A 14,714-nucleotide genomic window follows, 5' to 3' on the forward strand; every position below is an offset into this window, starting at 1 on the left:
ATTGTAGCATTGACCGGCATGAAATCGGCATATGTCAGACTGACCTGCCGGTCGCCGGTCATGGCCGAGCACGTGAAAACCGGCCAATTCCGGTCACCGGCCGGTCTATCGGTGCATCTCTAATTACGATCGTTTCCAGCCGCTGCATTTATCAATGTACGACCATTCTTACGCTCTGATTGGTGTGATACGAACGTTTCATGAAACACACGTGAAGCCTGTCCTAAGAGGATTTCTGCGCTCATATCTACGTTATGATGGTTTCTACGTTAGGTTGATAAATGAGGGCCAGTGTTTCTAAGAGTGCATGTTCAAAGAGAACACCAGTGTGATCATTTATGATTCTTTTTCTCACCATCACACAACTGTTCTGAATTTGCGGGGACATAAATACATCAAAGAAGATGCAGAAATGATCAGACAATGCCAAATCCTTGACATCTATAGTGATGGTGAGACCCGTTATAATGACAAGGTCAAGCGTATGGCCAGGAGAATGTGTTGGCCCCTGTACATGTTGTGTTAAGTTAAAAGGTTAAATTAGTGTGAATAATTCGCTGGCATAATTGTTTTCTGGATTATCTACATGCAAATTGAAATCCCCTGATATGATGAAAACAGTCAAACTCTAAACAAATGGCTGTCAACAGTTCACCTAGTTCTTCCAGAAAAACTTTAGCCGAGTGTTTAGGGGGGCTGTAAATGGTAAGTAATAGAATTTTAATTTGAGGAGAAAACGTAATGATTGCGCTTAAATATTCAAAAGATGTAAAGTCTCCAAAAGATGACTGTTTGCACTGGAAAGATGCTCTGAATATTGTGGCTATTCCACCCCCTTTTTTATTTGTGCGGGTAGCACTCATAAAATTAAAATTTGGAGGGGCTGATTCAATACGGGTAGGAGCATTATTTGCTTGGTCCAACTATGTCTCAGTTAAAAGCAAAAAATCAAGTTTATGTGAGCAAATAAGATCATTGCTTAAAAAATACTTGTTCAAGAGAAACCTGATATTCAGTAGAGCTAGTTTAACTGTACATGTGGGAGTGGAACTAGCTGCTTGTACATTCTCAGGTTGTCTAGATATAGTTAAAAGATTCAACGGATTTATCCCATTGGCTCGAAGTAATCGATTCTTCCTATTTGTTGTCAGTACAGGAATGGGACAGCCGGGGGTGCTAGTACTACGTGGTTGTTGCTGTAGTGAACTCATTGATTCCACCGGAAGTGAAGGGGGTCAGAAGAAGGGAGTATTTGACGACGGATTCTCACTGTGTAGTGGATGTTTGCTGCCAGCACACGCAAGCCTTTCACATTTGGGTGTAATCCATCCCTCGAGTAAAGCGACTGTTCCAGAACTCATCAAAATTGTCAATAAAGCTCACGTTGTTTTCCCCGCAAGTGTCCCGAAGCCAAGCATGAAGGCTCAAAAGTCTAATAAAACGCTCATTCCCTCGCCCTATGGTAGGAATTGGACCAGAGATAAAAACAGATTTACCATACTGCCTAAGGTAGCTAATGAGAGCACTGAAGTCAGGTTTTGTGAGCTCTGAGTGACAGCGAGCAGAGTCATTTGACCCGACATGGACAATAATCCTCGCAATTGTAGTTGGGAGAGTTGGCATCATCTCGCGGAGCTTAACCAGGACATCAGTTACCAAGGTGCCTGGCATACAACGCGTAATAGTGTTGAAGAAGCACAGATGCCTGGTAATAGAGTGTTTCGAGGAGACAGCGGGCGGGGTTGATTAGACCTGGCTGAGGAGTCTGGATGCCGCCGGCTTGTAAGGGGCTGGGACTTTGTTGGAGGGTGTCCAGCAGCTGACTTGGGACGAGGTAGGCCACCGGATTTCTGACAGCATCCCTTATGAACTGCCGGCGAGCGGAGGAAACCCCTTGGCGTTCCGGGTCAATCAAGGCAACCCTCCGGTCGCCAGCCACGGCGGGAGCCAGAGCCAGGTGGCCACCCGCCGCCGGCCCATCTGCCTTGAGGGGAGCCGGAGCCTGGAGGGGAGCCGGAGCCTGCAGGGGGGCTGAAGCCTGGAGGGGAGCCTGAGGTGGGGTGTTGTCGGCCAGCTGGTGAGTCGAGGCCAGTGGAAGAGCCGAAGTCAGTGGATCCACAGTTGCCCTGCCGTTCGGCTGATTGAGGGCCGGGTCTGGAAATTCACCTTCTGTGGAGCTAGCCACCTGGAGAGCGGCCGGAGTCGGAGGATCATCAGTAGCCAGTAGTGCAAAGCGGTTCAAGATGTCCAGGCCAGGTAGCGATGCCCCGCTCGCACCTGCCGTTCGCCTCGGATAACCACGGACCACGATGACTGTGAAAGATGCCAGCCGCTTGGATTGCCCAGCAGCTACATCCATTAATTTGGACAGGAGAGCTTCTTTATGCCGCAGCTCGTCGGTGAGTTTTTGGATTTCATCTTTAAGATAGATGATCTTCTTTGTAGCTTGGTTGAGTAGTATAGATTCCTCAGGTTTTGTTTCCATGCTGAGTGTTGTATGACTATAGTTATCCTTTTTGGGAGATCTGGTGTGGAAAGCTGGTTAGCCCGAAGGCTAAGCTCAGGCATGCATGTGGCTATGCAATGTTTGTTTGTTGCATCTCTTTGTGGTCGTTTTGTATAAAAAAAATACAAGCTGCACAATTGCCCTATTAACTTACATTGTAGTCAGAGTAATAAGAATACACCCATGTAGGGAAAGTCATTTTTCTACCTTTTCTTAAATTCAGTGAGAAGGATTGTAGTGATGAGCGGGGGTGATGGATGGTAGAGAGGTCTTAATGAAAGCTGATTGGATGGGATTAAGGCTGCAGGTGGAGCTGTTCATACCTGTGGTGAAATGTGAAATTTCCACAGGGGACAGCAGAGAGAAATGAGAGAGTGACTGAGAAGGTGGAGGGGGGAGGCAAGTGTGGTGGTTGAAGGAGCAGGGTAGGTGGTCAAGTTGTTGTAAATGGTGTTGATTTTGGATTAAAAAAATGAGAGAAAAGAGTTGCATTTATCCACTGTGAAGGTTGTAGAAATATTGTCAGGGGGGTTTAGAAGCTTGTTTAATATAGAGAAGAGAGTCTTAGGGATGTTGGAGCTGAAGTGTATGAGCTGTGAGTGGTAGTAGGACTGGGCAGTGTTTAGGGCGTTTTTGTATTGGTGAAGGTAGTACCGGTTTTATTGTAGAGTCTTTCCAGCTGACGTTTGCAGGACTTCATTTGGTAAAAGTTCAGAGTGTACCAGGGGGCTGAGTGTGTGTATGAGACAGTTTTAGTAATGATGGGAGCCAGCAGGTCGAGACAGGAGGACAGAGTGTTGTTTTAGTAGTCCACAAGGTGGGTTGGATAATCAGACACTGAGGGGGGGGGAGGCAGATATTGAATTTGAGAGAGAAGCTGAGAGAGCAGATGGATTTATGGATTTGAGGTTCCTGAATGAGATTTTGCGCTTGTCTTTTGGGATAGGAATGGGGATGTTGATGTCCGTGACGATTGCAAGATGGCCTGAGATATGGAGGTTGATGCTGGAGAGATGATTTACTGTGAGACCAGTGGAGCAGACCAGATCGAGGATATGACCATGAGTGTGGGTGGGGAAGTTAACATGTTGTGAGAAGTTGAAGCAGTTTAACAGTTCCAGAAATTCAGTGGCAGATTTGCAGTTGATGTTGTCGATGTGGAAGTTAAAATCTCCAAGGATGAGGACAGAGGGTGATATAGCACAGAGCTGGGTCAGAAAATGCGGGGAAAGGTGGGGTTTGGCTTGGGGGTGTGGTAGATAACAGAAGTGACGAGAGGACATGGACCAGAGAGTTTGAAGGTGAGATGTTCAAAAGACAGGGCAGCTGGGATGGAGATGGTGGTTATTTTAAAGTCCTTTCTGTAAACAGTGGCAACGCCCACCTCCCCGTCCCTCAGTGCGTGGTTTGTCTGTGTGGGTGAATCCTGTTGGTGCGATCTGGTTGAATGAGAGGTCGTTCAGGGGTTTGTGCCAGGTTTCGGTGATGCAGAGGAAGTCCAGTTTGTTGTCAGTGATGAATTCATTCAGGATGAGAGTTTTATTACTTAGCGATCGAGTGTTGAGCAGGGCTATGTTTTGGGATTAGTTGGGAGGACTGGGGAAGGGGACAGAGGTTGAGCAAATTGGCATGCTGTGAATTGTTGTATTGATGTGATGACAAAATACGGTTTGACCATAGTGAAGGGATGCAGTTGGACGATGAGCGATGGTATGTGAATAGGCAGCCAGAGCGTTCGTTTGGAGGACGGGTGGTGACGTATGAGGCCACAGGGGGGAGCTGGTGAGGGTGATCGATCTGAAAGAAGACTGCATGGAAGAAGAAGAAGACTGCATGGAAGTGGGGGCGTGTGGGGTAAATAGTCACGCATGTGGTAGGTTGACTGCTAAAAATGAGCAACCTAGTCTGTTTGGGTGAACTCCATCAGACCTATAAAAAGAGCGACAGTTCCAAAATAAATTTTAATTGTCAATGAAACCAAAGTTGTGGGTATGACAGGTGGACTGAAGCCAGGTGTTGAGACTGAGAAGCCGGCTAAAAAAAAACAACAGAAACACTCTCTGCATGCCTGAATATGTGACTGGTGAAAGTACAGAAAATTCCCTTACATTGTCTGGCTTGCTGTTGGAATATTTATTTACGAAGTTTGTTTGACTTTCATATACCTCCATGTTCCCCACCCTCTGTTTCACTTTGGAACTTCCTCCTGCCAGAGAACAAACAACAGAAACATACCTCATGATATCTGAACAAAATACCAGTGCTGTTGTTTTTCTTGGGAGGGTAGTGTTATTATTAAAACATTTTTTCAATTGCTAAATAACTGTGGGCACTGGAGCCACATGTGCAAAACTCTAACTAGAGTCTGCACAGCAGCAGTTCATGTGTTCATGTTCATTGCTTGAACACAGTTTTCAAAGGTCTACACACTTATCACATGGCTTTAACCACAACCTGCACTGTGGATCTACAGCACTTTGTTCAAATGCTAACAAACTGCTGTCAAAACCACGCATTTACTGTAAAACAGAATGGATTTCAGCCCTGTGCATTTCAAACACTGCTGATTGCAATTTCAGCTGAAAGCCTAAGCAGGTGTCTTGTTTTAATAATAATAATAATAATAATAAATTGAATTTATATAGCGCTTTTCACAAACTCAAAGTCACTTTACAGGGTATAGATAATAGAGACAAACAAACAAACAAAACAAAACAAGTTTTAGACTTGTTAGTGAACATATCCTGTATATACTATACACAGGGAAGGCTCAGAAAGCCTTTTTCGGAAATAAAATAACACCAAATAAGAATGAAACAGTTATTCATTGTACCGTTTGAGAGAAACAGTAAACAGGTAAAAGAGCAAAGATACCAATATGTCCAGGTAAGATATCTGAGGTTACATACACAGCTATACAAAATTACTAAAGTAAAACTGCACACTACTGTTTTTTAGAAAGTCATGGAGGTAGAACCAATGGAAACACCACATTACATTCATTTTGTATTTAGAGATGATACAGGTGCATGGCAATAGAAGACATCTAATGTGATGATGATGAAAACGTGTGGCCTGATGCTGGAGAGAGGCATGATTAGCCCCACAATGCTTTGTTACTATTACATACATTTAGTTTGTAACTTTTGTTCCAGTAATTACATAAATGACTACAGACAAAATAAAAAAAAAAATATATATATATATATAGTCCACACAGACTGAGACTGATATATTTCAAGTGTTTATTTCTTTTAATTTTGATGATTATAACTGACAACTAATGAAAACCCCAAATTCAGTATCTCAGAAAATTAGAATATTGTGACAAGGTTCAATATTGAAGACACCTGGTGCCACACTCTAATCAGCTAATTAACTCAAAATGCCTGCAAAGGCCTTTAAATGGTCTCTCAGTCTAGTTCTGTAGGCTACACAATCATGGAGAAGACTGCTGACTTGACAGCTGTCCAAAAGACGACCATTGACACAAGGAGGGCAAGACAAGACAAGACAAGAGGTCATTGCTAAAGTGGCTGGCTGTTCACAGAGCTCTGTGTCAAAGCACATTGATAGAGAGGCGAAGGGAAGGAAAATATGTGGTAGAAGGAAGTGTACAAGCAATAGGGATAACCGCAACCTGGAGAGGATTGTGAAACAAAACCCATTCAAAAATGTGGGGGAGATTCACAAAGAGTGGACTGCAGCTGGAGTCAGTGCTTCAATAACCACCACACACAGACGTATGCAAGACCTGGGTTTCCGCTGTCCCATTCCTTGTGTCAAGCCAGTCCTGAACAAGACACAGCGTCAGAAGCGTCTCGCCTGGGCTAAAGACAAAGGACTGGACTGCTGCTGAGTGGTCCAAAGTTATGTTCTCTGATGAAAGTACATTTTGCATTTCCTTTGGAAATCAAGGTCCCAGAGTCTGGAGGAAGAGAGGAGAGGCACAGAATCCATGTTGCTTGAAGTCCAGTGTAAAGTTTCCACAGTCAGTGATGGTTTGGGGTGCCATGTCATCTGCTGGTGTTGGTCCACTGTGTTTTCTGAGGTCCAGGGTCAACGCAGCCATCTACCAGGAAGTTTTAGAGCCCTTCATGCTTCCTGCTGCTGACCAACTTTATGGAGATGCAGATTTCATTTTCCAACAGGACTTGGCACCTGCACACATTGCCAAAGCTACCAGTACCTGGTTTAAGGACCATGGTATCCCTGTTCTTAATTGGCCAGCAAACTCGCCTGACCTTAACCCTATAGAAAATCTATGGGGTATTGTGAAGAGGATGATGCGATGTGCCTGACCCAACAATGCAGAAGAGCTGAAGGCCACTATCAGAGCAACCTGGGCTCTCATAACACCTGAGCAGTGCCACAGACTGATCGACTCCATGCCACGCCGCATTGCTGCAGTAATTCAGGCAAAAGGAGCCCCAACTAAGTATTGAGTGCTGTACATGCTCATACTTTTCATGTTCATACTTTTCGGTTGGCTAACATTTCTAAAAATCCTGTTTTGTATTGGTCTTAAGTAATATTCTAATTTTCGGAGATACTGAATTTGGGATTTTCATTAGTTGTCAGTTATAATCATCACAATTAAAAGAAATGAACATTTGAAATATATCACTCTGTGTGTGATGAATGAATATAATATACAAATTTCACTTTTTGAATGGAATTACTGAAATAAATCAACTTTTTCATGATATTCTAATTATATGACCTGTGTGTGTGTGTTTGTGTGTGTGTATATATATATATTGAATCAAACTGCTGATTTTCATTCCTTCTTGTTTACCTTAAAAACTGGTTATGTTATAAAATAAAAAAAATCATGTGAAACAATTTCATTCTTCTTTACTGTAAAGACAATATTAATTAGTGTGAAGTCACTCAAATGATTGCAACTGTACAGATGAAAAGTTTGTAAATTGTATCTTGGTGTTTTTACTCTGTGTGTTCTGAGTGACAGTGTGTGTTGTCTCAGTGAGGATTGTTCTGAGTGTTTGGCTGCACTGAGCCTGTTCTGAGACGCGTGTTAAGAGTTGTGTTGCTTGGAGTGAGTTTTGCAGGAGATGTGAACTGTTTAGCTCAGGTGACTGTTGGTAATGCAGACTGTAGTTAGAGTTTTGCACATGTGGCTTCAGTTGTGACCACTGTCGTTTAGCAATCGTAAACATTTTTAATGTTTAATTGTTCTTTACATCACTGTCATTATATGATACATAACATGACATGTAACAAACAGTGAGACTAATGTGCACCCAGTCCAGTTTACAGTGTTATATATGGGATTAGTTTACATTGCTCTGCCAAGCACTTGGCTTTAACTGCTGAGCTTGCAATGTCACATCATGTTAATGCACACACAGCCACAATACAATGTCTGAGGCTTACAGAGGAATAGAGCGGTAATTTGTTTCTAATTACAGCACACGCCACATACATGCCCTTCTTGGCCGATCACCTCCTTACTTAGGTCACCTTCTGCAGCCAAAAGTCTGTCACATACAACACCCGGTCCTCACTTCATCTTCAATTAAGTACGGTGGCCGACAGGGGCAAACACCCTGCAACTTAAGAAAACACATGCAAATGCACACCACACAACCAAATAAATAAACACGCTGCAAATAAAAAACGATGCAAAAAGAAATGCACACAAACCGTGAAAACAAATGCAACAAAAAAACGCTGCATCCAGATTACACAACGTAAATTCTCTAGGCTTCTAGAGGGAGCAGCTAAGTGGAACAGCTTGATTTTCAACCCCACGGAGAGAGAGCGCTCTGCCTTTTTATTAGAGTCAGGTATGGCTGCAGCCTGCAGACCTCCCGTCTCATGCCTCCCGTCCATAGACCGTATATTAAATTTATATATATATATATATATATATATATATATATATATATATATATATATATATACAGTCTATGCTCCTGTCTCATGCCCTCCCAGCTGGTGCCGTCCCCAAGCTTCGACTTTTCAAAAGCTCGCGTCTGGTCCGCTATGTCTTCGTACTTTGGTGTTTTGGATGTTTTTGAACTAAACAGTACGGCAATCATGCTAATGAATCAGCAGATGTCTTACTTACAACACGATGGAGCTAGCAAAGCAATTTTGTGTTTGAATGTGCGGGCGGGATTTATTCAGTTTGATAAATCCCACGGTAAATTGGCTGGTTTACTAAAGGAGGGACTATGTTTTTTGTATTTCAAGAGCGAATTGCTCCACAATATGAATACAGATTGATCACTTATTTTGTTGGTAACCGTTGTTGTATAATCACAATATTACACTTGAGGAGGCCTATACTTCAGTAATGCGCCTTTCGGACCTCGAAATTAAACCCTCTCATGTAATATGGCTTAAACAAACGTCAACGTTAAACGCTGATGCAGTTTTAAATGTTTTATCACCACGAGTTTACAGACGTCTCTGCTGATTGAGTATCACCTGTGACCTGAACCGAGACACACCCACCAAACGAGAGAAAACATATCTCAAACATAGACTTAATATTTACAGTCTATGATCTCAAAGCAGGTGCACACCGTTCTGAGATTGAACATGTCCCGCCGTCTCTCTCTCTCTCCCTCTCTCTCCCCGTGGGTTCAAAAATCAAGCTGTTCCACTTAGCTGCTCCCTCTAGAGGTCTGGAGAACTTCTGTTGTGTAATCTGGATGCAGCGTTTTTTTTTGCATTTGTTTTTGGGGTTTGTGTGCTTTTCCTTTTGCATCGTTTTTTATTTGCAGCACGTATATGTATTTGGTTGTGTTGTGTGTATTTGCAGCGCATTTGCTGAATGCTGCGCATGTGTTGTCAAATTAATGAAGTTTTTTTTTTTTTTGCATCACTTCTTTTTTCGGGGTTTGTGTGCTTTTCTTTTTGCATCGTTTTTTATTTGCAGTGAGTTTATGTATTTGGTTGTGTTGTGTGAGTTTGCAGAGCGTTTGCTGAATGCTGCACGTGTTGTCAAATTAATAAAGATGTTTTCTTAATTTGCTTGTGTTTTGTCTATTTTTTCTCTGTTTTCTTAAGTTGTAGGGCGTTTGCCCCTGTCGGCCATCGTAAAAGCATTCACAAAAACCAGCTCTGCCTTTGGTCTTGCATTTTTTCAATCTGCTGCCGCTCACGACTGGAACGCTCTGCAAAATATTCTCAAACTGGATAAATTAATTTCCATTTCATCCTTCAAAACTATCCTATCATCCTTGTTCACGGACATATGCAGTTGCTTCTCTACATAATAATTTTTCCAGCTAAATATTTGAATGGTTTCTCCCTCTCTTACTCACCGATGTACTTGTGCACTTATCTCGTTATGTTTGTTTTCTATGTAGTATTTAAAATTGTATTTTATGTAATTTCTAAACTGTATGTATTTCTAATGTTTTTTTTAATCTAGCTAATCTAATTCCCTTTCCCTAGGCCGCCATTGTAAATAAGAACCTGTTCTTAATGACTTGCCTGTAAAAATAAAGGTGAAATAAATAAAAAAAAAACAGCTTTAGGGTAAATGTGCAATTGTAGTTGGTGTGTGATGAAAAGTACACACACACACACACACACACACACACACACACACACATACATACACACACACACATACACACACACACACACACACACACACACACACATATATACACACACACACACACACACACACAAATACATACACACACACACACACACACACACACACACACACACACACAAACACGATGATGATGGAAAGAGGGAGAAGCAAAACCTCTGATAAAAAACAGAGATTGTAAACAAGGGGAGGGGTAAAGCCATATCAGAGAGAGAGAGGGAGAGGATTATTTACCGTTTTAAACGAATAAATCTGTATTGTATAAACCTGGCACAGGGAGAGAAGAGACAGATAGAGATAGAGAGAGAGAGAGAGAGAGAGAGAGAGAGAGACAGGGGGTTATATTAGCAGCAGACCAGCAAATAAGAGCGAGATAGAGAGTTATTTTTTGGAGTAGTTTATTTTTTGTTGCAAAATCATTTTTTAAATTCCTGTTGGAAGTAGTGATGTGGCTCTAAGCAAGAACTGAGGGAGCTGAAATAGACAGATACAGGTAGGTAAAAGAACAGCTGTGTGTGTGTGTGTGTGTGTGTGTGTGTGTATGTGTGTGTGTGTGTGTGTGTGTGTGTGTGTGTGTGCGTGTGTGTGTGTGTGTGTGTGTGTGCTTGCGTGTGTGCGTGCGTGTGTGCTTGTTTTACTATATTCGTGGGGTCCAAAAACCGGGGAATACAGTATACTTGTGGGGTCTGCACAGCCTTGTGGGGCCCAAAATGCTGGACCCCACAAGGTTAAAGGGCTGTTTGAGGGTTAAGACTTGTTTTTAGGATTAGGGTTAGAATTAGGTTATGGTTAGAGTGAGGGTAAGGGTTAAGGTTAGGCATTTAGTTGTGATGGTTAAGGTTAGGGTAAGGGGCCAGGGAATGCATTATGTCAATGACGGGTCCCCACAAAGATAGTGAAACAAATGTGTGTGTGTGTGTGTGTGTGTGTGTGTGTGTGTGTGTTTGTGTGTGAGGGAGTGAGATTTCAAGTATGTGTGTTGTGTAGAAGTTACGTTTTTTTGTTTTTTCAGATTATTATTCTAAGTGTCTGACAACATTATGGAAAAGATCCCTACAGAGATAGACCTTTTTGTGAAAGATCCTTTTTGTTTAACATGAAACAGCCCCGAAATCACCATCTCCAAACTCACCAGACTCCATGTGTATAGAGCCATCATATTGTCACATGTAAATGGGTGAATTACAGATTAAGTTCAACCAAACCAGAGTGGTGATTGTTGGAACAGTGGAAAGAGAAACCAAGATGGCTTTTGATAGTTTTACTTTGTTCCTGTTGACTTTGAATGAAGTGTGTTTTACGATGATAAAAGTGCTGTTTCTTTTTAAATGGAGTCTGGTGGGTTTGGCCATAGCGATTTCGTGTTATTTTTTTCATTTAAAGGAAAAAGGATCTCTAAAAAAAGGTCTATTTCTGTAGGGATCCTTTCCATAATGTTGTCAGACACTTAAAATAATAATCTAAGCCTGTCAGCGGCAAAAACAGAACTTTTAGCGGACCAAAATGACGGTGCGCAATAGCCCAATAACTTACATTGTAGCTGGTTTCGCCGCTGCCGACTGTAGCAGTCTGCCATAAAATGGAAAGAAGAAGAAGCAATACAGAGTATACTTTCTGCAGGAAGGAAGGAATGGAGAAACACGGTGTCGCTGCGTGTGCCTCCCACTTGTAACAGACAGAAATATATCTGCTATGCCTTATACAACCACAAGGTGGTGCCTCCTTTTTTATTATTGTGAGGTTCTAGAGTGCAGACAGTTACTCTCCTCGGGACGACAAGAGAGACATAATTTATGAGTTGGTGCAGGTTATGCTATATGTTCTACTGCTCATGTCTGATTAGTAAATACAGTATATCGCTGTGGAGACCTGGCATGGTATGGTCCATGTTGTAAAATAAAGTATCAGTGTGGAAGCTTCCAAGCTTGTCCCTGGCCAAAAGTGATCCCAGTCGGATGCCAAAAATGGCCACTTGGTTAAGAGGTAGATAGCCGGATGATGACATTGTTTCCATTTCCAATAATGGTCCAGTCAGACCCTCTCTTATTAACCAGAATATGTGGATTTTTACAACAATGACCATTTGATTGAGAATATATTTGGTTGTGAAATAGTTGTGATCAGACGTCCACTCCACATCCAAACCCAGCAAACACTGGGACGTTGGATGCTGGTGGTTTGAACTTCTAATCAAGACGTCCTGTTCTGGTTAAGAAATAGTTCAAAAATGAGGATTGTGCCGAGGTCGGGACCTACCTGGCCATATGCTGGATGTCCTTCCTGGACTCATCGACATGAAGTTGTGGGTGAACAGGTCTCATACAGGCCTTTCACCCAGGAGGACGGGCTTTGAGTCTTTGGTGAAGCCATAAGTTAACTGTACTACTTCAGCCTGTTCTCATGAACCATTCGTTCAAAAAGCTACGAAAAGTGGGGGGACTTTGAAGCCAGGGAGCGGAGTTCACTTACGGGGAAAACTTTTCATTCACCAGGAAATGTGTGTTCCTTAGGAGTGTTTTACTCCAAACCATGAACTTTTTCCTAATCTTAACTAGTCGTTTTGGTGCCTAATCTTAACTTTCGTGGCGCCAAAACGGTCATATTTTGTGGACTAAATTTAACCGTAATGTCCGTGGAAATGGCCGGCAGCTTTGTTGATTTGTTGAAGTGTTTTCATATTTGCTGTCGTGTTTTCATATTTGCTGTCGTGTTTCTATATTTGCTGTCGTGTTTCTATATTTGATGTCGTGTTTTCTTATATTTGCTGTCGTGTTTTCCTATTTGCTGTCATGTTTTCATATTTGCTGTCGTGTTTTATGATTTGTTGAAGTGTTTTCATATTTGCTGTCGTGTTTCATGATTTGTTGAAGTGTTTTCATATTTGCTGTCGTGTTTTCATATTTGCTGTTGCGTTTTTTCTATTTGCTGTTGTGAATTACACTTCAGGGCCACTGTACATTAGGCTGCGATTGTGTTGAAAGCTCCAGAAGAAGCTAGTAAATGGACTTTGAGGTGGATGTCATTTCAATGGGACATTTCTTTATTATTTGCACATGGCAAACAGTATTAGTATGATTAAGATATAATGACAACTAAAAGCACCTGGTTAACATCAGAGAATGTTGCCATGGCAACATAACCCCATAAAGTATGTCCTTAAGTATCTCTAAGGCTAGGACAATATGGTTAAATAATTAAAACATTTCCTGCACTGGTACTGCATATTGCCACTGAACGAGAATATGTAATGCAGAATGGTTTCCTATTGACTGGTTGTCATGTGACCCTGTGTTGCATCAGGTGTGTGGGGATGGCAGGCGCCAGCTGGGCCCGGGTGTGCTGGAGCAGAAGACCAGTTAGCATTCTGCTGCTCTTTGGGCTTTTAATAATAGGTGAGTCTTTACTATGCTCTTTGGATTTTTTTGTTTGTCTGTTGTACTTTAGAGTAGTGGTTTTCAAACGTTGTTCAATAATGTACCCCCTTTGAAATATTTTGTCATCCAAGTACCCCTTGACCCGCTCAAAACGTTTTTGGTAGAAAAAAAAATGATTTTCTAATCGCGATTAATCTAATTTCTATAGTTAATCGATTGATAAGCGATTAATCGCATATTTTATCACACTGCAGGCTTCAAGTTTCCACATCCCACTGTGTAAATTGAATACTGTACCATGATTGGTTGTCATGTCAAATACGCTGCAGATATTAAATTGAGATTTAAAGAGAGAAACTTCACCCTTTCAGCAGATGCAACAATGTCACATGGAAGGAACAGTAAGCTAAACACTTCTGAGTATAGAGGGACTTTAACTTCAAAATGAAGGTTTTTTCAGATACCTCATTGCCTCATTGTTTTTTATCTGTCATGTGCACAACAGTGACACAAGTATTGGTTAGCAATGAAATGCTACACATGACACATCAATATCCTTGAACCTTGTCAAACTAGGTTTATTTTTACTTGACTTTCTAACATGCCTCAATCTCCAACACTTTGGTTCTCACTTCCTTCCTAACCTTTCTGTTTTGTTCCCTCAGTCCCTCCATCCCTCCTGCAGCCTCCTCTCCCCCTCTCCCTGCCGGTCAACATGTCAGCTCTCCCCCCCCCCTGGCACTTCCTCCCTGTGTCCCAGTTGGATCTGGACCCTCTGTTTTCCAACTCCAGCCCCTTCTCCTTCTCCCAGAGCCTGTTCATGGTGCCCTGGCCCGGCCAGGCCGCCAGGCCACGCCTTCACGCTGCCTTTGGCCCTCACTCAGTTACACAGGTAAGAGGAAGAGGAGAGGACAGAGATCAGTGCGTTAACCCTTGTGTTGTCCTCGCCCGGGCTGTTTTGCCCGGTCATAAAGCACAAAGCATAAATGATCATTGTCATTACAATTTTGTGTTACATCGGTAACACTTTACTTGAAGGTATCTACATAAGAGTGACATGACACTGTGATGATTTGTTTATAATGTTTATGACATGTTCATGGTCATGTCACTCTATGTAGCTACCTTCAAGTAAAGTGTAACCAATAAATCTAAACAAAACTAATTTTTGAGTTAATAAACCCAGAAATTATGAATTATTTTGACTAAACGTTAAGATCAGAGACATTTATGT

General features: G+C 42.1%; 1 protein-coding gene across 1 annotated transcript in view; it reads left to right on the top strand.

The window, feature by feature from the left end:
- Nucleotides 1-13,416: 13,416 nt before the first annotated feature.
- The window catches only part of tmem132a (transmembrane protein 132A), a 35,430-nt gene continuing 34,132 nt past the window's right edge, over nucleotides 13,417-14,714 (top strand). The window contains exons 1-2 of the mRNA XM_078270272.1: nucleotides 13,417-13,498; nucleotides 14,146-14,372. Of these exons, the coding sequence (XP_078126398.1) occupies nucleotides 13,417-13,498; nucleotides 14,146-14,372 (309 nt within the window). The remainder of the gene's footprint in view (nucleotides 13,499-14,145; nucleotides 14,373-14,714) is intronic.

This window comes from Sander vitreus, chromosome 2 (genome assembly GCF_031162955.1).
Source record: "Sander vitreus isolate 19-12246 chromosome 2, sanVit1, whole genome shotgun sequence".
NCBI classification, from domain to species: domain Eukaryota; kingdom Metazoa; phylum Chordata; class Actinopteri; order Perciformes; family Percidae; genus Sander; species Sander vitreus.